We start from the raw sequence: 26070 nt of genomic DNA, 5'->3' as shown, positions 1-26070 counted from the left end.
TTTACTATGTTAGTATGATTCTTGTCACTCAGGTGCCTATTATCTTAGCTGCATAAAAATAATTTTACTGCTCTAATACTAAGCAACCATTAACCTTTCTATTAACTATTCGATATTTCAGTTATATTGTTGTGAAATTGACTCTACAAACACTGCTGGTATCACAAAACTATTTTGAAGGAATTGGGTATCTCACAACATCACATCCCACAGCTGTTCCACACCCAAGTTCTCACACTTCCAGGAACAGAATGCACAGAAATAGATTGCAACTCACCTCCCTCTCGCTCTCTGGGACCTTCTCATCCTGGTTCTTGAAAACTTCATCTGGGAAAGCAGTTGTCTCTTTTTCCCTGCTTGCCCCAAGAAAGCACATGAACCAGCTCCTGCTGCCCTGCTGTCCTGGGTTGATTATGATGTTAAATTGTATCCCCATTCGTCCACCTAACCCAGACACAGGTTTTGTATTCTTAAAATTCCATCTCAGAGTAAAAGTGAGTGGAAAAGAAGCACCGAGTCTGTTATCAGAGACTGTACTTGCTCCCCCCCACCCCCGCATCAGGAGTTTTGACTACAGCACAGACAGACAACAAGACACAGATCACCTTGGCTTTCCAACTAGCCGGAGCAGAGAGGTCTTCCTGGACTGTTTTCTTTCCCTTTTTCTGAAATGAATCGAACCTGCTCTGGACTGGGGACTCGGGGGAGCACCGGGAGCTTGCACCCATGGACTACCGGGAGCCCAGCCTGGGCAGCAGCATTTTCCAGCGCCAGAGGGACTGATAACAGAGCGAACACCCACAGGAAAGAGACCCTCTGAAGTTTGTCATCTCTTCTGAACAGCGAGAGGTTTTGTAATTTGATATCGTTCATTTTTGTGCTGGGTAGTGCTGTGCCTGTGAAATAAACAGGTTTTTTCCACTTCTCTCAGAGAAATCTCTTCCCAAACCGGTTGGGGGGTGGGAGAAAAGGGCCACGTGGGTTTGCTTCCTGGGGGGGGGCCCCCATTGGAGGTTTTCTCCCAGATTTGCCCTAAACCAGGACAAATACATTCACTGGCGCCCAACGTGGGGCACGAGAGAGTGGAAAAACCCTGTATTGATTGTATTGAAGTGGCAATTACTTTGTATTGGGATAAGATAAAGCAGTCCCTAGCTATCCAGCCATGCTGCTTGAATTAATAATGTCTTTTGGGGTGCAGGCCTTCATGTGTTTCTGGTTGCTAGGCTTTTTTGAGGTTTTAATACCTTTATGGTCCCTTGGTTTATTTTCTTATCCACAACTAGCCCTGGTATTGTCCCTAACACATAGCTTTTACAGTAGAGGGGCACGGATTAGAATAGCTATTGGGCTGGGCCTAGTGATTATGATTTCCAAGAAGTTTATTCAGGTGCTGGAGTCTGTTCCAAATATAAAGGATTCATGGGTATGGTTATGCACCCAGTTTGTTAGAGGAGGAGCAGGGAATGAGGCTTTTCAACCTTTCCTTTCCTTCTTCTCCTCTGAATCGGTTACATCACTATTGGCGAGTGTTCAGTTTCCCCTGAATGTTAAAGAGACCATCTTTCTGGCATTTAATCTGGTAAGTTTCCTCTATACAGTCTTCAGCCTCTCTAGAATGAGGGCTGAGATTTCTAGAGGGACTGATGAGACCCCTGAACCAAGCATGGAAAATCCTGAGTGGGGTGGAGAATGGGAGGATATGGGCCAAATCCTGAAGGGATTTTCTGACCCTGTAGGTTGGGACTTTCCACATGAACAAATTCTGAATCCAGCTGAGGTGGGGAAATACCTGAAAGAGAAGTGTCAGGATAATTCCAAAGAAAAAAAGATCATTGCAGTAAGCTGGGCCCTGGCATATGCGTACCGTACATTGCTGGATACTGTAGGGCAGCAGACAGGAGAAAGGGGACAGGGAGATAAATCAACAGTTACCCCAATTACTCAGGCTGCAGCCAACCTCCCAGTTACAAAGCTGGTAGCTAAACCAGACAGCAAGCCTCAACCAATGGCTGTTGCTACTAGCACAAGAAGTGGAAAGTGCACAGACAAAACCGATCGACCAGTGGATGATGACGATGATGATGCAGGAGAAGGACCCTCAACGCCTCCTGACACAAAACCAAGAGTCAAAGCAACTGGAACAAGATCAGAAGCTAATATTGAGTCCTTTTCCCTGAAAGATCTTCGTGGCCTGAGGAAGGACTACACTTGACGACCTGATGAATCTATAATTAGTTGGTTAGTCCGTCTGTGGGACGCGCAGGTGAAGCTACAGTTCTAGATGGCACTGAAGCGAGGCATCTGGGATCCCTGTCACACGATCCAGTTATCGACCAGGGGATGATGAGGGAGGCTAACCCTCGCAGTCTCTGGGCACGGGTCCTTGAAAGCGTAGCCCAAAGATATCTGTGTGTAGATGACCTCTACATGCAGCAAACACAGTGGAAAACCATCGAACAAGGGATCCAACGCCTGAGAGAAATGGCAGTGGCAGAGATTGTTTTTTCAGATGAAATACCAACTAAGAATCCAGACTTGGTGCCATGTACATCCGTGATGTGGCGAAAATTGGTACGACTTGGGCCACAAGAATATGCATCTGCGTTAGAAATGATGAAACGGGATGAAAGGGAGGAGACCGTGCTAGATATGGCGAAGAAGCTTCGAGCATACGCAGATGCCGTGCATGGCCCCACACATGCAAGAATCACAGCTGTGGAAACATGTCTGCAGAAATTAGAAGATAAGATAGAGGAGAATCACAAGAAACTTAGAGATGAGATTAAAGAGGACCTTCTCCAAATCTCAGCAGTACAGATCAGAGGTCCTGGCACTCAACGCAGGCGTTCCCCAGATCGGGAGAGAAGGTATACCCCACGAGCTGAGCTGTGGTTCTTCCTGCGTGATTGCGGAGAAAACATGAGGAGGTGGGATGGGAAATCTACTGCAGCTCTGGCACAACGGGTGCGTGAATTGAAGGAGGAGAAGAGTCACAAAGGAAGTTCCACCAAAAGGGAAGCAGCTCCAGTTGCACGTAGCCAAACTGCCAGGTATGATGATGATGACATGTCTGATCCCCTTGAAGGAACATCCAAGACATATACCAAAGGAAAGAAGGATAACCAGGCTTAGAGGGGCCCTGCCTCTAGCCAGGTAGAGGCTAGGGAAAATTGTGTTTTTTGGACTGTGTGGATTCGTTGGCCTGGCACATCAGAACCACAACGATATGAGGCCTTGGTTGACACTGGTGCACAGTGCACGCCAATCCCATCAAGACATGTAGGGGCAGAATCTGTTTCTATTGCTAGCGTGACAGGGGGATCGCAGGATTTTACCTTGGTAGAAGCAGACGTGAGCCTGACTGGAAATGAATGGAAGAAACATCCTATTGTGACAGGCCCAGAGGCTCCATGCATTTTGGGCATAGACTACCTCCGAAGTGGGTATTTCAAAGACCCAAAAGGATTCAGGTGGGCATTTGGAATAGCAGCTGTGGAGACAGAGGGTGTCCAGCAACTGAACACCTTGCCTGGACTGTCCGAGAATCCATCTACAGTAGGACTTCTGAATGTGAAAGAACAGCAGGTACCAATTGCCACCTCGACGGTGCACCGCCGACAATATAGAACAACTCGAGATGCTGTGATCCCCATCCACAAGATGATCAGAGAGCTGGAGAGCCAAGGGGTGGTCAGCAAAACCCACTCACCCTTCAACAGCCCCATCTGGCCTGTGCGTAAATCTGAAGGAGAATGGAGACTGACTGTAGACTATCGTGTATTGAATGAAGTGACTCCACCTCTGAGCGCTGCCGTGCCAGACATGCTGGAGCTCCAGTACGAGCTGGAGTCCAAGGCAGTGAAGTGGTACGCCACTATTGACATTGCCAATGCATTTTTCTCCATTCCCCTGGCAGCAGAATGCAGGCCTCAGTTTGCCTTCACCTGGAGGGGAGTGCAATACCCCTGGAACCTACTGCCCCAGGGGTGGAAGCACAGCCCCACCATCTGCCATGGACTGATCCAGGCTGCCCTGGAAAAGGGTGAGGCTCCAGAACATCTACAGTACATAGATGACATCATTGTGTGGGGGAACACAGCAGCAGAAGTGTTTGAGAAAGGAGAGAAAATCATCCAGATCCTCCTGGAAGCTGGTTTTGTCATCAAGAAGAGTAAAGTTAAGGGACCAGCTCATGAGATTCAGTTCCTGGGGGTAAAGTGGCAAGATGGACGGCATCAGATTCCTACTAATGTCATCAACAAAATCACAGCAATGTCTCCACCAACTAATAAGAAGGAAACACAAGCTTTCTTAGGTGTCATAGGGTTTTGGAGAATGCATATTCCTGAATACAGTCAGATTGTGAGCCCTCTTTACCTGGTCACTCGGAAGAAGAATAATTTCCATTGGGGCCCTGAGCAGCAAGAAGCCTTTGCTCAGATCAAGCAGGAGATCGCTCATGCAGTAGCCCTTGGCCCAGTCAGGACAGGACCAGATGTGAAGAACGTGCTCTACTCTGCAGCCGGGAGCCATGGTCTGTCCTGGAGTCTTTGGCAGAAGGTGTCTGGTGAGACTCAAGGCCGACCATTAGGATTTTGGAGTAGAAGCTACAGAGGGTCTGAAGCCCATTACACCCCAACAGAAAAAGAAATTTTAGCAGCCTATGAAGGAGTCCAAGCTGCCTCAGAGGTGATTGGCACTGAAGCACAACTCCTCCTGGCACCCCGACTACCGGTGCTAGGATGGATGTTCAAGGGAAAGGCTCCTTCCACCCATCATACAACCAGTGCAACATGGAGCAAGTGGATTGCTCTTATCACACAGCGCACCCGTACTGGTAAACCGAATCGCCCTGGGATTTTGGAAATAATTACAAACTGGCCTGAAGGTGAAAATTTTGGTCTCACAGATGAAGAACAAGAGGAAGTGACAAGGGCTGAAGAAGCTCCACCATATAACCAGCTGCCAGCAGAAGAAACACGCTACGCTCTTTTCACTGATGGTTCCTGTCGCATCGTAGGGATGAACCAGAAGTGGAAAGCATCCGTATGGAGCCCCACACGACAGGTCGCAGAGGCCACTGAAGGAGAAGGTGGATCAAGTCAACTTGCAGAACTCAAAGCTGTTCAACTGGCCCTGGACATTGCTGAAAGAGAGAGGTGGCCAAAACTCTACCTCTACACGGATTCATGGATGGTGGCCAATGCTCTGTGGGGATGGTTGGAGAGGTGGAAAGAGGCTAATTGGCAGCGTAGAGGAAAACCAGTTTGGGCTGCTAAAGAGTGGAAAGATATTGCTACCAGGGTAGGGAGACTACCAGTCAAAGTCCGCCATGTAGATGCCTATGTCCCCAAGAGTAGAGCTAATGAGGAACACCAAAATAATAAGCAGGTAGATCAGGCTGCAAAAATACAAGTGTCAAAAATAGATTTGGATTGGGAACATAAGGGAGAGTTGTTCCTAGCCCGATGGGCTCATGATGCCTCAGGTCATCAGGGTAGAGATGCCACCTATAAGTGGGCATGAGACCGAGGGGTGGATTTAACCATGGACAGCATATCTCAATTTATTCATGACTGTGAGACATGTGCTGCAATCAAACAGGCCAAGCGGTTGAAGCCCCTCTGGTACGGTGAGCGGTGGTCCAGATACAATTATGGGGAGGCCTGGCAGATCGACTACATCACACTGCCCCAAACCCGCCAAGGCAAGCGCTATGTGCTCACAATGGTAGAAGCCACCACTGGATGGTTGGAAACCTACCCTGTGCCTCATGCTACAGCCTGGAACACCATCCTGGGACTTGAAAAGCAGGTCCTTTGGATGCATGGCACCCCTGAGAGGATTGAGTCAGACAATGGGACTCATTTCAAGAACAGCCTTATAAGCAGCTGGGCTACGGAACATGGCATTGAGTGGGTGTACCATATCCCTTACCATGCACCAGCAGCTGGGAAAGTGGAGAGGTACAATGGACTATTAAAAATCACCTTAAAGGCACTGGGTGGAAGATCTTTTAAAAACTGGGAGCAACATCTAGCAAAGGCCACCTGGTTAGTCAACACCAGAGGTTCCACCAACCGAGCAGGTCCTGCCCAGTCTGAGTCTTTACATGTAGTAGACGGAAACAAAGTCCCAGTGGTACATGTCAGAGGTCTGCTAGGGAAGACAGTTTGGGTCAATTCTACCTCAAGCACAGACAAACCCGTTCATGGGGTTGTCTTTGCTCAAGGACCAGGTTGTACATGGTGAATAATGCAGAGAGATGGAACAACACGATGTGTACCTCAGGGAGACCTGATCCTTGGGTAAAAGGTTACTGCCATTGTCTGTACATTAAACCACGCAGACATGAAAGAGAAGGAAATGTGTAAGTGTTGAAGGTATGAGCAAGTGAAAGATGGTGTTTTGAGTGAGTAAAATGAGAGAGTGGGGAATCCTGCCGCTCTCCAGTGTGGGGGTCTGGATTCAGTAGCTTGGTGTGGGGCATGACAGGGGCATGATGGATATATTGCTTGTATTTTTTGGGTGGAACGGAGGGTAAGTTTCTATGTATGTAAATGTGTGCAGAGTTGGAATGTTAGTTTTGGCAGTAAGTCGACGATATGGGGATAAGGGGTGGAATGTCCTGGGTTGATTATGATGTTAAATTGTATCCCCATTCGTCCACCTAACCCAGACACAGGTTTTGTATTCTTAAAATTCCATCTCAGAGTAAAAGTGAGTGGAAAAGAAGCACCGAGTCTGTTATCAGAGACTGTACTTGCTCCCCCCCACCCCCGCATCAGGAGTTTTGACTACAGCACAGACAGACAACAAGACACAGATCACCTTGGCTTTCCAACTAGCCAGAGCAGAGAGGTCTTCCTGGACTGTTTTCTTTCCCTTTTTCTGAAACGAATCAAAGCTGCTCTGAACTGGGGACTCGGGGGAGCACCGGGAGCTTGCACCCGTGGACTACCGGGAGCCCAGCCTGGGCAGCGGCATTTTCCAGCGCCAGAGGGACTGATAACAGAGCGAACACCCACAGGAAAGAGACCCTCTGAAGTTTGTCATCTCTTCTGAACGGCGAGAGGTTTTGTAATTTGATATCGTTCATTTTTGTGCTGGGTAGTGCTGTGCCTGTGAAATAAACAGGTTTTTTCCACTTCCTTCAGAGAAATCTCTTCCCAAACCGGTTGGGGGGTGGGAGAAAAGGGCCACGTGGGTTTGCTTCCCGGGGGTGGGGCCCCATTGGAGGTTTTCTCCCAAATTTGCCCTAAACCAGGACACCTGCAGAAGTATTCTTTAGTAGGACAGTTGAGTAGTGGAGACCTAGGAAGGTTGGAGGTTTTCAAGACCAGACTAAATAAAGCTCTAAGCAACCTGGTCTGATCTCAGAGCTGGCTCTGCTGAAGAAGCAGTAGCAGGAGAAGCAGCAGCAGCAGCAGCAGCAGAACAAACAGCAGCAGCAGAAGTCCCCTCCACCCTAAGTTAGCCCTTTATTCTACACTTCAAAATGTGATAGTTTTATCTCCTTCATTACTGACTTTAGAGAAAAAAATATAAATCTAATTTTTATTAATTATTTTTTTAGTAAATTAATTAAATCTAAAATCTAAAATTAATCATGACACTCCTCCTAAAAAACACTCCTAGAAGCCTCATATTCCTTAAGGTATTCAGCCTTAATTTTCCTCCAGCCCTAGCACTGCAGTCAGCTGTGGATATCAGCAATCTGGTGTCTGTTAAGGATGTGCCAACTAAGATGTTATTCACAGATGTATCCCCTTTATACAAGAACCATGGTCCTCTTCCTCTGATTACTGACCCATTATTATGATCATTCAGACAGCAAATGAGATGGCCATTGCTCCACTTAAACTTTTTTGCATCTTGGTTTTAGAGTAGAAGTTTGTCAGAAGGCAAGGTCTGAAAGGGAACACGAGATTACAGGAAAGTGGTCTGAAAGTCCCTAAAGGACACTTGAAAACATATATGTATTCCTTATGGTTTATATCAAGGATATAAACTCATATATCATGGATACCAATGCAAATCCTGACTCTGCTGATCCCAATTGGAAGTCAATGAGAAAGTCAGGTTTCCCCTACCCAGAGAACCTTAGCCTGATAATATTAACATGCCTTAAAACTTTTTCAGGTATGGTAAAATTAAACCTGCATTACATATTTGCAAGATTAATCCCTAAGATCTAAAACATGCATTTATTTCTGGCCAGACAAAGTAATAAACTGAACCAGAATCTAAAATAAGATTTAGATCTAATAACTCCCTCCTGTAAACTTAGGAATATCTGTCCATATCTAAGCAGTCACACTGAACCTATATGCCAGTAACTTTAATTTTTCTACCCCTTTTGGGGAATTTGACTCCAAATATGCTGTTCAGTTAGGTTGATGGCTGTCCTAAACAAAACTGACCCAGTTGCATACTGAAGTGTTGCAGAACAGAGGTCTTACACATCAGAATACAGATACTTATTTGAGGAAAAAACACTCACAGGTATTACAGTGTGAAATCAAGACTGTACTTTTCCTATGTACTGTCCAATATATAAAATTACAAGCTTTCAATTCAATTTCAATTCAATTAACATGAAAAATCCTACAATTACATATCCATAATTTTTGTTTTCATTTAAATGTGTTCTTTATTACATTTCTGCTTACAGAAAGGCAGAATTTCCCATGTATATTCACTAGTTCTATGTCATCTAAGTATGTTTACTTTTTGTTTTGTTTTGTTTTGTTTTGTATATGGAATTTAAATACCACAATGACAGGCAGATCATTCAAAAGGGAATAAGATAGAAGTATAGTAAAATATTGTCTCAGAAAAATCTCTTTAGTGAAGAACAGCTTCCAGACCTTAGCTTCCCCCCAAAAAAAAAACAACCCAAGAATAATTCCCTCAAACACAGAATCTTGAGGTTAGAAAAGACAAGTCTAAAAAGTGATTTTCTAATAAGACTCAAGTCTAGCCTACCTTATCGGGCTTAGTATTTCCATGTTCTTGAAGTGTGAAATATTTCCTGAGCATAATTTTTGTAATAGGTCTTCTATAACCTGTATGTTTAAATTCTGATCATTCAGCTCTATCTTCCCTTCTAATTCTTATTTCCACAATCTTAAGATCTTGGTCTGGTGCAGCTCACCATTTTAAAGTACTGTTGCAGCCTCATTTTGAGCTGCTCTTTTAGTTCTTAGATGAATTTTGTAACCTCTAACATCATTATACACACGGGTAAAATCAGCGATATACTGTGACCACTCTGCAAAACAATGGTCTGTGATTCTTAAAAGAATCATGTCTTGATTGCCTGTATCTTCTTTTTCTGAGACTTCTTCCAGAATTAATTTCCCTCCACTCCATGCAAGCCCCTCTCTTCTGAGTAATTACTCCATGTATTTATTTGGCCTTTACCTCAGATATGGACTTCCTCAGATACGAGAAATAATACAAACTCTAACCTGTTGTATCAAAGAACCAGTTTCATTGATTCAATTTTATTTTTTCTTCTTTTAGAGTAAATGAGAAATTCCACAAGGTGAGCTGGTACAAACTATGCTGTAAGACCGGTCTTATAAAAAGGATTTCTTCAGTGCAAATGGAAATTAAAATTGCTCACTATTGATTTATGGCATACTTTTTAGAAGAGCCCACCATCCAAACCTGACTTTCAGAAGACTTCAATATTTGGATGACTGTTGAATGTCTAAGTCTAGTTTCTAAAAAGAAAAAAGTAATCAAGAGTTCCACATTTCCAGGAGAAAGTTTTCCTCCTCAAAAATAAATACATTGTACCACCTTACCAGATACTATTTACATATAGAAGTTCTTGTCTTTTTATGGATATTTCTTCATATCTTTACACAATTAAAAAAGGCTGTGGTTTCTTATTTTGGATATACAGTCACTTCACCAGCAGCATTAGTGTCTATCCCTTAGACAAGCAGGGGGCCAGGACAAGTGGGTGCAGAGAACAGAGACAGTTGGTACTGAAGTAGCAATCGGAAGGTAGAAGGTTGCTAAAGCCTTACTGAGACAAAATATAAAATTGCAATCATGTTGTCATGGAGTTACTTTACCTTTAAGAAAGTTTAAGTTGCTGGGAACTGCCTGGAGTCTTTTCTCCTGACCAATTATCGGTCATTGCTGAGAATTGACAGCAGTTTAGGCCATTGAAAAGTGTGGATCAACTTGTGAACCCTACCTTAAAGTGTAAAACCAGAGCTCTCTTGGTTCTCTTTGTTTTCCTGGCTGTGAAGGGTGGCAGAGCTCCAGGCCTCCCGCTCCCTGCCCAGGCCATGCGGCCGGGCGGGGACTGGGCTGGGCCCAGCGTCTCCCGGCTGGGAGATGCGGGCCCTGAGGAAGGTTTTCTCCGGGCTCTGGCCGGGCCGGGCCGAGCCGATCTCTGGCTCGGCTGCAGGTTTTCTGCTGTAACTAAATTCACTAGAAACTGCTGAGTGAAGAAAGAGAGAGGCTCTAGACCTGCAGCGGGCTGGGCGCGGCGACTGCACTCTCCAGAGCAGCCATGAGGAACTTTCCATCGCAGACGGCTCCAGCTCCTGCACCGGCCGAGGCCACAGAACTACCTACAACAGCCTGGGCAAGATTTTAACTCTTTCATTTCCCAGATGAGACTTGCGGATTAATCTTTTTATCCAGACAGAGAAAAGAGAGTGATCAACATGAAAAGAGACTTTATAAACTACCAGTGACAGGAAAGAAAAGAAGCTTCAGAAAAGGTAGAGAATTAAGAAGATGCTTTAATTAAGCTGAAATATCTTTCTGTTAAAACTATGGAAATGGACAATAAGGTCTTGAAAACACTCCTTTAATTCATGACAGTATATAGGGAGGAATAGAGTGTTCAAAGTGTAAATTTTGAGTAAAAAGTAGAGTAATTATGGTACAGTGAAGTGCTGGAAGATTTGAAGCCTTGAGAGGCAATGAGAAAACTGTTTTCCAGTGAAGCTCACAGAAACAGATGAAGAAGACTTTTTGCCTTTGAATAACTTATCCTTAAAAATCCCATCCCTAGACACATAGCCCATACACACTTGAGAGTGATGTGAAAATGGGAGGAGTGGGCTCTAATAACAGCAGCTCTGGGCAGCTAACATTAGAGCAATGGAAAACTATAACAAAAATAGTTTTTCTTGTGAGAAACTCCATAAATTAACAGGAAGAAACTTCTGTTTCTCTATAAAGACTGGTGAAAAGACTGTAGCAAGAATTGGGACTGTTTTAACCATCAAAGTTCCAAAGTTTTTGTCTCTTTTGTCATGTGAACAAGGGAATAGTGGGTAGACAGGGGATGAAAAGGTTTTTCTGGAAGTTTATTCTGGTGTTCTTATTGTAGTTTGTCAATAAACTTTCTTTTTTTTTCCTTTTAAGTTTTATGCCTGTTTTGCTCTTGTTCTAATCCATATCTCACAGCAAGAAATAAGTAATTTTCTTAGTTATTGGTTTAAAACCACGACACATGTTCAGGCAACTGTGGCAGCAGGGGGAGGAGAGGTAACCATAACCTCAAGCTCTCCCTTTTCCAGTCCCTAGTGAGAGAGATTCAAGAGTGATTTTTTGGTCATTTGCTGCCCAGGAGCAGGACCACAGCCATGATAACCTATTTGTCTATTTGTCTGCAAACATGGTGGATATGTGCACAGTCCAGCTCTCACTTATCTCCAGGGCTTGGTGACATTTAGTCAGTCTTCAGTGTTTCTCTTGAATTCACAGCCATGGATCTTAATTTTTTTCCAGTATACTATCCATCATTAACAGTTAATTGAACATAACAGGCTACCAGTGTCACCCTCCTTCCACTGTGTAGTTCCATAATCAGATATAGTTACATCTCAATTTTATTTCCCATACTCGTTACAATCTTTTTTTTGTCATATGTTAGACACTTTACATTATTTCTTACTTCTCCTATTTTTGTCTCTTATACACAAGCTAAGACAACTGGATAAGGCAGCACAAGTATTTTGTCACAGTAATATGATGTTCCACTCTCGAAATCACTCCTTTGGAAAGCCCTGGGGTTCTGGCAGACACCATGAATTACTGTTTGGTCACATCCACACCTCTAAAACAGCATTCACAGGCACTGCTCATTATGGTATTTGGCTGAAATGCCCCATCCGTCCTCACAATCCAGGCTTTTAGCCCACCTTAAATTGAGCCAAATCTAGTCTGTTTGCTGACAGGTAGTCTTACTCTCAAACTTTTGCTACTCAATAGACAGTGCCTTTTTCAATTTTTTCCTTGTATGTTTGCACCTCACAGTTCTAAAATGTCCCACTCTGCCCTATATCAAAAGTTTGACTCAACCCAGAAGTACCAGGATTCTTTAATCAAAGAGCTGTCTCTGGTGCATAAGGCAGGTTGGCCGTCATTTCACACTCTCTGAGGAAGAGATGTACATCTGTAAGCTCTGAGGACAACACACAAAACTTTGACAGGCTCCAAATGAAGGCATTTCTTGACCCATTCCTTTGTATTTTCTGACAACAAGCACCCTCCCAACAGAACAGGACTCGGGTCAGTGACGCTCTTAGTCTGGTCTTCTACCAGACTGTGAATACATACTGCTGGTGTCACCTAGTCCTACAGAGGTGACACTGAAATTAGTGTGTTTCCTTGCCTATCCCTGTTCATGGCAGGAAAGCTTCCCCCTGCACCTCTTTATTCTGCCTTCCTTCTTCCCTGTGGCTTGACTACAGCTGATTAACATCAGCCAACATGAACAGTTTCTCCGTAACTATGTGTGGTAAGTACCCCAGCTACATGAGACCTTTGAGACCTTGGAGCCTTGCTGTCTGCCAACCCCCTACCATATGTCTGGGTCTCAACCAGCCTTTCCAGACAGGCAACCAAGACATTTGAAGCAACAGAGTTTACCAGCATGAGGAGAAAAGAGCCCAGGCTGGAAAAGGGGAAAACGGCACCATGCACTTAATATAAGAAGACTATTTGTCCTCATGTGTCTGAGAATTCTCTGGAACTAGTAAGGAGCTTAAAAATCAGGCTTGCTGCGTCCTCAGATAATTGTTCCTGAAAAAAACCCCACAGAAAATAAAGAGAAGCCTCTTCAGCTCTAATCCTTACTTCTGCTGTAACATGAAAAGTAATTAAAAAACCAATCAATAGTTATGTCCAAAGTGGTCTTTCTGTCCTTTGGGCAGGGCCCTTTTGTCTTCTCAGCAGGTGCTTCTACCCTGATCCCTTACTCTCAGGGATTTTTCTGGACAGTGCCAGAGACAGCACTTGAAGGTGGTTCACAAAGGTCTGGGGACTGTAAAGAATTATCTACAGATTGCCTAAGAGCAAGGAAATTGGATATCTGCCAGCAATTTTTGCCCTGACTCTTCCAGAAACCTGGCAGAAATCACATGGCATCAGTTTCTGCTCTGATCAATGGCATCTCACACAACTTTATGTATTCACCTTCTTCAAGTATTCATTTAATATTTAATCAACCACCTTTTATGTTTCTCCCATGGCTAAACAGGATTTTGGCTCTTGAGTCAACAAATCTCATTCCTCTTATTCTCTTTTTCCCCTCTCTGTGGTTAACTTATCCTCCTGCAAAGGATGCTGCTCCCTCTGCCACACACTTCTCTAAATTTTTGTGATCTTTGCTTTTCCACAATTGTCTGACCTCCAAATCTGTTATTGCTGAATAGTCCTGTGCCAACATCTCCCTAATTTCTCCTTATTTGCACACAAACATACTTACACCTCCTGCAATGCTTCCCCACTACCACTTTGCCCCAAACAGGACTTGTGGTCCATAAAGAGTTGGAAATTTTTGTGTTATTGACCAGAACACAGAATCTTAGCCTTCATCAAAGTATTGTCACTTATGAAAGCATTGCAAGGGTTCTCAAAACACCCTTAATGTCCATTTTCCCCCAAATGACAAGATTTTTATTTACAAGTGTTCAATCCAGAAACTTCTTCCAGAGATGAATCATAAGAGATCAATAGAAACATACTCCAGGAATAGAATAACTGAACTCCTTTGCATTTCAAAAGAATACAGAAAGCCATCTTTTCCTTCCAACTGAAAAACAATATGAAATAATTTTTTAATCCCACAGAATTACTGCCATAATCTTTTTCATTTCATCTTCATTATGATCTTGATGACATGTAAAAGAAAGTTTTTGTGGTCCAAATTTCAAAGTACACTTTATAATGAGGGACTTGATCAACCTATGAGACAGACTTTGAAACCACAGAATTAAAGTGAAGAAAATGGATTAAACGCAGATCATTAACGCAACTGCAGTCAATCAAATTGATGAATCACGGGCTATAAATTCCTTTTGGTTTTTTTTAAATCATGCAGGTGCCTGGGAATTGACCTTATTACACTTTATTTTCAGAGATGCAGCGACATAAACAGGAACTTAAGTGACTTGTGACTTATGAAATGGTAAACTTTTCTGGACTGTAGCCTTAGACTTTGTTTGCTTGTGAGCTCCTCATCCATGTTCTTCCAAGAAAAGAAAAACGCCAAACGAATCAGTTAAACCACACAGCTTCAGGTACAAAGGCTTTAAAGGAAAAACAGGAATTGCATGGTATCACAAGTGGAACGTACTTTTAAAGAATCAATGTCTTGTGTCACTCACACTGACTTACAGTTGCCTTGGGTAATAACAGCTTAATTTTCCCTCTCTTGGAATGGACACATTTCATTAAGTGTTCCTGGCCTTTCATTACCCCTTGAACATTGAAAATTAAGAGGCAGAAAACATCATGCATCATTCCTTTGTCTAGGAACAAGAAGAATGGAGGCATGTGCCCAAGTAAGACTTTCTAGGGATCAGCTAGAACAACTAATCAGGGTGCACAGCAACATCAAGTGGGACTATCCCAGGCACAGAGCAGGGAAGGCAGTATTGGTGCTTCCTTTCTCTCTATGAAAGGAAAACATGACTTTGTCCTTTTATGGGAAAAAAAACCCCTTACTTTCATCTGTGTACACAGGTGCTGATCCAAAACTACTGAAATCAACACAAATATTTACATGGACTTCAGAGGACCCTGAATCAGACCTAGAGCCATTTGCTCCAGCTGGCATGTGGAAGGGGAGGCAGAGTCAGGTTCCTTGCATTCCTCATGGCTCTTTGCCCCCCTGTTCACCCTCCTCACCCAGGTGAAGAGTCCCTGCACCAGCAGCACCCAGGCTGGGGCCACTACTCCAGTAGTAAAAGTGGTCAGGGAACAACAAGGGTGTCGACAGAGAAAGGAGGGGGAGGGATGATGGGAAGCCTGTTCTCCAGTTGTGCTGAGTAAGGATTGTGCTTACTTTTCCCATCTGATCACTACAAAATTATTTATAACTGTCCTTGTGGGAAAATACACAAGATAATAATGAATGCTATACAGCAAACAGCTGAATCACAGTGTCCCAACCTCACATTCTCCAGCCCTTGAGCTCAGCCATCTAGGAAGTGCCAGAAACTAGAATGCATTTTTATAAAAGAAAGTGCTCATATCTTTTAGGCAGCCAATGTTTGCCTGCCATTGGCTGCTGGAGTCATAGCTTTCATCTAAATTAAGAGTGGTCACAAATATTCTCATAAACTCAGTAGTCATCCAACTGTGTGGTGTGAGCTGACAGCTGTGTGACACACAAGAGTCAGAACAGAACTGGCAGGTGAGCCAAGGAAGTTTTGGCTGTCCTTTGGAAAGGAAGACTTCTGCAATGTTATTTAAGCCTTCTCTGAATTCAACTGCACTGCAGTGACAAAAAAAAAAAAAAGAAAAAGCCTATTTCATAAGTCTTATGAGCCAGGAGGAAAACATCCTGTGAGATGGACTTTGCAACATCAAATGCTAGGTCTGTTTGTTAGCTAAGAGTTAAATTCAATTGTGCAATCAAAAAATATGGCTTAAAACCTGATTCCCAAATCAAAGAGCCCTGTTCTCCTGTCTGTAAATTTTCACAGCCTTTCCTAGCTGACTGCTGCATTTGTTACCACCTCAACTTAATGCTCTGTGTTGCCACTTGGGTTCCTCCCATTCTGTTACATGCCCACCACAAAACCTCTTTCCAAACAGAGCTGTTAAACAATAACATGGTTTCCATTTATCATTTAAATAAGCAACATTTGGTTTAATATTAATAGATTGCCACATGTTTGTCCAGGGAGAAGGGACGCAGAAGCTTTGGAAGTGAAGCTTGTCATTAAAAACGTTTGCAAGCTGAAGATTACTGAACTATTAATAATTAGTTCCGTAAGACAATTGTAAGGTACTGATGGAGAAAGATCATCCTGTGGATTAAGATGTCTCTTATCCTTGCCCACTGAACACTTTCCTGTGAACCCCACGATGCTCTTTAACCCTATCCTTCCTACAAGGTAATTTTAGATTGCAGCCTCAAATATCCAGGGGCAAACAGTTGCAGCAAGATTAGCATCCAGATGGTTGGTGGTGATGCGTCCAGATACATCCAGAGCTATGCTGGACTGAGGAAAAGAAGAGGGATAGGAGGATTGTCTGAGATGAGTGTGACTAACTGCGGCATCCAGAGGCATGCGGGGAAGAGAGGACATGAATGTCCTTCAGTAACTGTGAAGAAAAAGAAATGTTCAGACCTTGACAGAACAGAAAAAGTTCCCAGAAAACGTTACTTAGTGTCAGTTTATCACCACAATGTTTGGGATGTGGTTTTTTTACCATTACTGCATTTATTTGACATTTAGTTACAATTACAAGCCAAAAGTAAGGGCCCTACTTCTAAGCAATGAAGAGTCAGACCAAACAAACCATTCCACAATCCAGGAAAAGGTTGCCTAGGGGAACTCAGAAAGCTGGAAATCACAAAAGAGAACAGTGATGTTAAATCAGACTTAGTGTGAGTTAGTCCTTCAGGCCTCTGCCAAGTCCGTAACTCTATGGAAGCCTCAAAGCAGAAGCTATAGGTGTTATAAAATGTGCATATAGAATAAAAAAGCAATTGTAGGACAAAAGGACAAAAATAAAAAAATTCCTCTCTTTTGTCTCTCAGGAACATCATATTCTGAACATCATAGATATCACAATGCTGATCAGGAAAAAAAAAAAAAAAGAAAAAAAAGGTATTTATTATGGTTCAGAAAGATGTAGTACAGAGATCTCAGTCCAAGAGCACAAACCTGTTACCATGAAAGAGGAACTTAAATTTATGGAACTCCACCTCATCCACAGCCTATAAATTGTGGGACTGGGGTTCAAGGTGCCTATATATGTTTAGGTGTATCTGACACAGGGTAGGAGGCAGATGCACTGACTGTCAAATTTAATGGCAGCCCCCATGGAGGACTCAGTGCACTTTAGGGACTGGAGTTCAGAACTGCAAGTTAAGCCAATACTTCCTTTAAATTTTGCTATGAATAGTCTTCCCCTTCTATCTTCTCAGATAAAATAGGACAAGATTTGCTATTTTATTTCAAAGTTCTCTGATTGAGTATAACTGTTAATGAATACACAAAATTAAGTCAAGTCACTGACAGCAGTCTATCATGAATAATAATGTTTTCTCAAATTTATTACCTTGTTGGTTTCCCAGGTTATTAAATAATAGATTGTAGAAGAAATAGGATTTTACCCTTGTTAAATCTTTCTTGAAGTGTTCAGATTCAGTCATTCAGGATCTATGTTTTCATTTTTGCAACCGAGAGCTATCACTTTGTCCTGATGTTCCTTGGCTGGATGCACTTGGAAAGCCACCTTCTCATGATTTCTTTTGCCTAAGCTCTGTTAGCAATACCTCTAACAGGAAATTTTGGGGTGGTCACATCTGGAAGCAGGGCAATGCAATTTGTCCTCCAAAGGACTCCAAAAGTGAAATGTACAGGAGGATGTTATAAAAAAAATTGACTATGTATAAAAACAAAACTAAAATGACAAAGGGGCTCAAGGTAGATTAGGATGGGGTTTTGAGCAAGCAGGTCCAGGTTGCTCTGTGGCAGAGGGAGCTGGAGCTAGATGTCTTTCAGCTCTCTTCCAATGCAAAATATTCTATGATTCTGTGAATAAAGTCATGACAACTGTCAACTCACCCAAATCCAGATAACTGCCAATCACTACAGGTTAGATTGTTATTTTTTCTAAATGATAATAAAAAATTGTAGTAAATCCCTAAGAAGCTTTGCAGGGGCTGTGCCGCTTTTGATTGCTGCTGTTCGTGGCAATTTACTTCTGCAAATGTCCACTGCAGGAGGAGTTGTGGTTCTTCACATTTTTCTGTCCAGCACAGATCAAGAGTGTTTTAAAATAAACTCTTCCTTGGACCATGAAGTAAGGAAGATATTCAGTGTGGAAGCAAATCTTCATCAGAGACATCTGTGATACCATCTTGTGGAAATGTACAGTTTAAGCCCTCCTAAATGCTCCATATTCTTTTGAAGAAGGATAATCAGAAAGGCAACTACAATACCATCCTCACACAGAATATTATCAGGTAGAAATTAGTTTAGGTGACACTGAATTTTTCCACATTTTAAAAATAATAATTCCATATGTTTTATTTTTTAGGTCTGCAAAAAGGCAAAAAAGCAACTAAAATAACCAACCAACCCCCCAGTTTTTCATTTTGACACAATTAATGAAATACTTAGTTATATAAAAAGGAGAGCAAATATGTGTTAAGTTTTCATTTTCATTATTTAATCCAAATGAACAAAATCAAATTAAAGCAAGCCCTGGCTGCTGCTATGGGACTTATGATAACAGGTTACAGCTGAATCAGAGGCTTGAAGGAGCCCAGCTGAAACAGCCTCGATATTCCCACTGTCACCTGTGAGTTTTTGGACAAATCCTGCTGCAGCTACCTGTACAATGGCAAACATAAATGTCATTCAGACTCAGAAAACTTTATGGGCAGCAATAATAGTTAAACACTGGAATAGGCTGGCAATCCAATGAAATTCCTGCCAACGAAGAATCAAAACAAGAAGGCAATGCAGTATCTGTTATGAATGACACCTGACTTGCTTGGGTCAGAAGAAATTACCTGGATGGCCAACATGTCTCTGTTTTCGCAGCCTACTTTCAATTATTTATTTTGTTTGAAAAGAGATTATTGGGTTTTTTTCCTGCAAACTTCAGGTTCATGCTGGATGTGACAATGTTTGCAATGTCATCTGCAACACCGATCACACAGAAAGGTCAGGAAACAGGACTGGATTTCCTGAAACATGAGAATCCAGTTTCCTGAGATCACATGCTTTCTGTCATATGATCTTTCTTTCATAAGCCTGTTGAAAATCATCACTAAACCACTCAATATTCTTCTTCTACCCTTCCACTACCCTTTTAGAAGCTAACATTACAGAGGTGGCTCAGCCAGCTTTCTAATATTTCAGTGCAGAACGCAAGAGGAAGGAGAAACCTACCAGCAGTATTACTGAAAGGACAGTTTTCTAAGTTTCCAGAGAAGGAGGATGCATGGCAGTCTGCCCCCAAATTTGAATGGAAATAGAATCATTTATCTGAAATGTATTATTTGGATTCTAGGTGAATTCATACCCATAGGTCAGTTTTACAGGTATTCTTACTTTGAGAGCAGTGCATCAAAACCACAGCTCTTACAAGCTTAGCTCACAGGTAGGAGTAGTTTAATGGGTGAAGAATGCAGCCAAAGCATATATGCCCATATATATATATATATATATATGTGTGTGTGTGTGTGTGTGTGTGTGTGTGTATTTGGTTTTGTATTCATTTATTGCAAAGACACTCTGAAATACAATGCCCTAGAACAATCCTATGAGCAAACCTTCAGAAGGGAAGGGTTCACTAGGTTACAATTGTAGTTTAAAAATATAACCTGGGAAGGAGTGTTACTTCATAATTTTAGCTCAGCTGAGTTCTGGAGAAATTACTCTGCGAGTCTATAAATGAACAAGGAGTATTAACATTTCTGGAGAAATCTAGGGCAGACTGGGAATGCAACAGAAAATAATATTCCTGTTAGAGAATCCTTTATATTCCTAGGTGAGGTTATCATTGCCCATTAAATTCTGAAGAACTTTTCCATAAGAAGACAATATAAAATGAGTTAATGGGTACATGCAGTGTTGGCCATATTAAAACAAGAATAAAAATGGGCAGGTTTTTTTGAAGACATATCCAAACTAAATTCTCTCCTGATGTAAATCATCCCAAATCAACTTAACCTGACTAATAGTAAGTTAGAAACTCACTCAAAATTCTCTGTCATTGACTCAGAAAAAAATAGCAATATTTATTTTTGTCCCTATAGACTGAATTCATGTAAGTTTAAATTTTAAGGGCAACAGAGTTGAAGCTGACACACTACCTATTTAAAGGACAGGATGTGAGCAAATAAAGATTTTGTAATTAATTTTTTTAATCATAAAAGATGAGATTCAGTGGGTTAAGTCTAGCTACAGGGTTCTAAAACATAGCATACATTTCACAACTTCGTCATGTCATGCCTTTGTTACACCTCTAAATTAAGTGGCACTTGGAAAAGATGCTCCTTTGACATCATGAGAACATTTGATTCTTGAAAATGTTCCTGATCCTATAGGAGAAATAAAATGAAAAAGCAGCAGCAACAATAACCAGGTGAATTCACTGGGACAACTGAGAAACTAAGCAATGAATATAAATTCAAAATGAAAAGACCAAGAAGGGAACAGGTTCTGTACTCACTCATGGGACTAATCCATCCTAACAGTCCAAGAGTTGCCAAGGGAAGGAAAAAATGAAGATGAGGTGCTGGCAATGGGTAGAGAATGATTTTGGAAGCACTAATACCAGAGTGTTAGATGAAAGAAAATTTAAAGGCAGTGGGAGTAAAGTATTGGATCACAAAGGGAAAAAAAATGGGCTGAGGAAGAAAGGCACAGAAAAAACCATCTGCAAGCAGCACTAGTGATGGGGAGAAAAGAAGCAGGAGACACACACCCAGGTGCACCATTGCCAAGCAGCCCAAAACAAAACCCAGCATCATTTGTGTGGGGATTTTTTCTTGCGCTAGCTCTTTAGATCAAAAGGAGAGCAGCAATGCAATCTGCTCTTTGCAAAGAGCACTTTCAGCCAAGAGAAGGAGAGTGCATACACTGGAACATCTGTTCCAAGAAGCCACTTGAAAAATAATCTTATAATAGCATGGGGAAAACATCTGTGCAGCATGCACCAGACCACCAGTAGTGCAGCAGTAGAGGAGTGGAAGGGGGAAAGAAGACAGGAGGGAGTGAGGGAGACAAAGTAGAACAGGATTAGGTCAGGGGCAAGTACCCCAGTGAGGGGCATGACCCACATGTGAAGAAACTGCTCGTTTGGTGTCTTTTCTCTTCTAATCCTCAGCAAGAGGCAGACAGATTTCTCACCCACTGAGCTGTGTTTATTGGCAGATATTACTCAACATGTGCAGCTTTGAAAAATCCCAAACTACAATCAAAGTGTTTGAGAGCCTGCACGAAAAGCTCCCTGCCCTTGGCCTCTCGTGTAACCCCCACCCCTTCTTCAACTTCCTTTATCTCTGCTGATAGTAAAATAAACGTGCTTGATAAACAGCCACTGCTAGCTCAGGTGAGGAGAACCAGGAAGCCAAACCACTTTTACACCACTGATGTGTTTGACCTATTGTGACCTCAGTAAAAGAGAGATCCCACTTGTTTTCACCTTCAGTCTCAAAGCAAACAAATTCAGCAAAAAAACACTACAGCCATCACAAAAACATGCACACACATATGCAGTGTGCACTATGTTCTTGGCTTCTCCATTCTTCTGCTTTATGTCAAGAGAAGTGAACCCTTAGGACTGCCCTGTGCAAAGCTCTGTAGCATGGCAACAGTCAGGATATCTCCCATGAGTACTGACACATTTTGAAGGAGTTTTATAAGGAAAACAGTGTTAAATTGACTGAGCCAGTGTTTAATCCTGGGCTCTCAAAACAAGAAGAGCCCTCCCAAACATGTATCTTCTTGATATGGGGAAAAGAAAGAATTAACAAGTCTTAAGCATGAAACCTCCATACAAACGTTTAGGTGACTGACTAGGTACATAAAATGGAACAGGAAGCTACCAGAAGTTGAAGAACTCCTTGTGTACATGTAGGTAGCTGTAGCCTTTCCTTCTAGCACAGACAGGAGAAAAAGGCCAGTCTCCCTATCCCCCACATAATCAGACTTCACTGTGGGAAAGTGATAGGGAAATGAGGAAGTTCGAGTTATTTGAGAAGCTAGTTGTTAAACTGAATTAACTAGATGCAATTACTAACTAACTAGGTAATGTTTGCCCATATCAGAAGTCAGCATAGCAAAGGACATATTAGGACATAACCAAGGACCAGATGTTTGTATCCACACAGGTATGTACAGATCGGATATTGGGTAATTAGATTGCCACATAACATCCATGGTCAAAATTGTACACAGTTACAGCTGGTAAAGTGTAGCATGCAAAGCTCTTCTTTATATCAGTCTTAGTGCTGCTCTAGATGCTCATCACCTCTATGCCATGGCTACAAAAGGCAATAAGCAAAGACACCAAAAAAAGTAGAAAAGACATGCTGGCAAATTAGGAAGGTGGAGGAGGAGGTGGGAGCATGATGGAAAGGAAGGCACAGCTTCCCTACAGATTACAGACAAATAAAAGTCTTAGTAATTAGGCAAAGTGTGAGAAACCAGGAATCACCGAGGATCAACATTTTTCTGTTTCATTGACAGTTTCATGCCCTGCTGTTATGTCAATGGTGCAGGTCTTCCTTATTTCTAGTAATGCTCTGAGAAATTGGTTTCAGTTGGAGGATAAGATATTTATTTATTCTTTTCAAATCTTAGAAGTGTAAAATGGAAGAAGATTGTTTTCTTGTCAACACTCATATTGGCTCTCAAAATGGTTCTATCAGTTTAGCTTCTGTATGCCAATGCAAACTAATGCATGTATCATAAGCTTATACAATAATAAGAGGAACACCCCCAAATAAAGCTGTCCTGGTTTGATTCTATTGACCTAAAAATACGTTAAGTCAATATCATTCTATTGGGAGTGTATGGCTTGCTACAGAAACCAGCTGATTAAAATCAAGATGATTTTAATAAATCAATATTGATTAAAAACAGTTTCACTTCCGTTTTTTTGTTTGTGGACCACAAATCCTGTGAACTGAGGTAATTTCCAGATCAGAGATGTGGGAGGGGGAGTCAGAGGAAATGAAACTGAATATATAGGCAGGAGCACACAATAAGGGTGTTGTAGGTAAAGATGAGCAGCTTGAATTTGACATGGCAAGTGACAGGAAATCAATGGAGTGCTAATGTGTGGGAGGAAATGAGTATGACTTTAGCAGAAAGATTTAGGACAGATGTGAGGGAGAGAGCAGAGGAACCATGGGGCCAGACAGAAGATTACAGTAACCAAAGCAAAAAACATCTGAGACACTGACAGCAACCTATTTTGGAAGTTTCCTCTTTTCTCACTCAGAGACAAGTCAAAAGTCAGGTGAACTGTTAGGTGTTGTGTGAGCTCTAAACCTCTAACAGCTCCAGAACTTTTTTCTTACAATGTATTGTGCCATGAGTTTCAAAAAGAACATCATGCAAGGCTGTATCTCCCCTGTTCCCTAATCTCATTCATCTGCATGGTTATCAACTGAATATCGTCCAAGACATCAACATTTTGAACACCTTACCCCTCATTTAATTAGTAGAAGTATCAGAAATTGCATTCTTCAATCCCTTGGCTGGGAAGCATTTGCTCAGGGCGAGTCACACAATAGATTTCATCAGCATTAGTGTTATGAGTGCTTTTCTTTTACCCTGAAAAAGCCTTCCTTTAACCTAACAACAAGTATTCCATGAAGTCTGCATTTGGCAAGCTCCTTGCACAATACCTCTAACGCAGTCTGGGCTCTGGCATGCTTGGCATGATTACCTGCAGGAGGAAACAGACATTTCTCCACCTTCTTTGTATGCTAAAAGAGCTCTTAGAAAAATGGGGATCCAGAACTTGATCCTTCAAATCTTGACAGAGATGTCTTATTTTCAGAGTAGTCACGGGTGAGATGGTTCATTCACTGAAAATCTGCAGAATTTTCACAGAAAATTGCATCTCTTATGTTAAAGGTGAACCTGTTCCTCTTCTGAGGCAGCATCTTTTTCCATAGCCCCCTCAGACTGATGTCCCACAATACCACATGTAAGGGTGCTACCAGTTACTTGTGTAACACATTTAACACAAAACAGAGCAAAAAAAACATGGAAAGGCAAAGCCATTAGCAGCTTTTTTCCACAGACAGCAGCATGTCTCCCCAATAGCATGGAAAATTTGGATTCTTCAGGGCTGCCTTCCTCAAAATTCATCAGTACTTTGTCCCCACAATCGTGGTGATTTGCCTGCTGGCATATAGTTAGAATTGCCTCACCTAAACATTAAAATTATTTTAATGTTCAACAACCAATGTATTTTTTTGCATAACTTAAGAACTCCTTTACTGCTTTTTTTCTCCAACCAGGCAAAATATGGGTTTTATCCCTATAAATAGCATATCAAATAAAGCAATGTATTACTGGGTTTTTGTCCCTTGAAATAAAGGACAGAATTTGAGCAGAATGTTTTTATCATTATGTGAAAAACAAAGTTCACTCCTATAAGTTTTAAAAAGTTTAATAAAGACAATAAGAGACATAAAATAAAGCAAAGAGTTAAAACGGCCGGGTGCCTTGGCGCGCTGCCAAGAGCAACACCTGGTATCCTATGGATACCCTTTTATCCCATCCTTGCTGTGAGGGGTTAATGCATATTCAAGCATGTCCCCTCCCTGGTTCCGCCTTCTTAGATCATGCTCTGCACAGTCTCAGTTGTCATCATTATTCTTGCTGGTCAGCATTCTTTTGGGGTTGGTTTCCTTATCTCTGCAGATAGTCAGTTGTTGATAAGAGTCTGGGCCCCTCATCCTTCTTCTGAGGACAGCTGAGCTTATCCTTCCCCCCTGCCCACGTCCTGGTGCCGGGTTTTTTTTTTTTTCTTTTTTATAACAGTTTGCTCTCCCTTTCCTGCTGCTGATAAACAGCCTGCTTTTCACAGCTCGATCCTCCCCTTGTCCGTGAAACATGTCTTTATTATTCAGAATTCCTACCTAAGCCTATAACTTACTAACGAGAGAAAAGAATATAGTGAAAGCATATAATTATCTATCAGAATAATTGTGAAAAGCCAATATTTACAACATGAATTCACAACAACCCCTCCTTTTATTTTTTTTATAAATCATTTGGCTTGAGCAATAATTCCTGTTTCCTAGCTTCTAGCACTCGTTCATTTTTCTCACAAATCAATTTAGCTTCTTCATCTTTCATTATTTTGTTTTCTTAATACCATGATTTTTTGTGCCGTTCCAGATGTAGCCAATCTTGGGTCTGTAGGCATTGCTACTATTTGCATGCCCTGCACCACTTTGGTGATTAGTTGGATGAAACAGGGGATTAGACAAGAAGGAATATTAAACCATAGGAAGGAACCTATTTCCACCATTTGACTTCCACAACAGGTTATTCCACCAATTTTTATTCACTCATTAGTGGACTTGGCACAAGGGCTATTTTTTGGACTGGCACATGGGCTATTTTTCTGATGTTCTTTGGCGATATCTAGACGGCATTTCCATTGTCATCAATTTGCAAACAACAATCTGATGTATTAAATTTTCCACAAACACCCCCCTCTTCAGCCCAATAGATAATCCAAAGCCAGTCTATTCTGATATATTGCAGCTCTGGCTTGGCGTTGCTGACTGACTATTAATTCCATAGCCCCAGCTGTTTCATTGGTTATGATTCTACTACAGCTTGGAGTCTTATAATGCGATTTAGCATGTATAATTGGGGTTCGATATCCCCCAACTTCCATCTTGTGCCCAAGTAGCTGGCCCATATGTTTTCTAGTATGCGTTCAGGGGGCCATTCCTCATCTCCCCATTTGAGGCCCTCCAAACAATTCCCTTTTATTTCTTTTTAGGTCCTCATAAACCGGCACTCCCAATTGATCTCCATCTGGTTTTGCAAAAGGAAGAATCCTGGTTGA

General features: G+C 42.0%; 1 protein-coding gene across 1 annotated transcript; it reads left to right on the top strand.

Moving 5' to 3' along the window:
• Positions 1 to 1165: 1165 nt before the first annotated feature.
• LOC148184292 (uncharacterized) lies at positions 1166 to 26070 on the top strand. Its single transcript, XM_088055133.1, is given in 3 exon segments — positions 1166 to 2258; positions 2261 to 2967; positions 26005 to 26070. Coding segments are annotated over 3 exon segments (1866 nt in total).

This window comes from Pseudopodoces humilis, chromosome 5 (assembly GCF_049639895.1).
Source record: "Pseudopodoces humilis isolate 2021_Gansu_Grassland_sample_001 chromosome 5, ASM4963989v1, whole genome shotgun sequence".
NCBI lineage: Eukaryota > Metazoa > Chordata > Aves > Passeriformes > Paridae > Pseudopodoces > Pseudopodoces humilis.
This window is presented reverse-complemented; position numbering and strand designations above follow the sequence as displayed.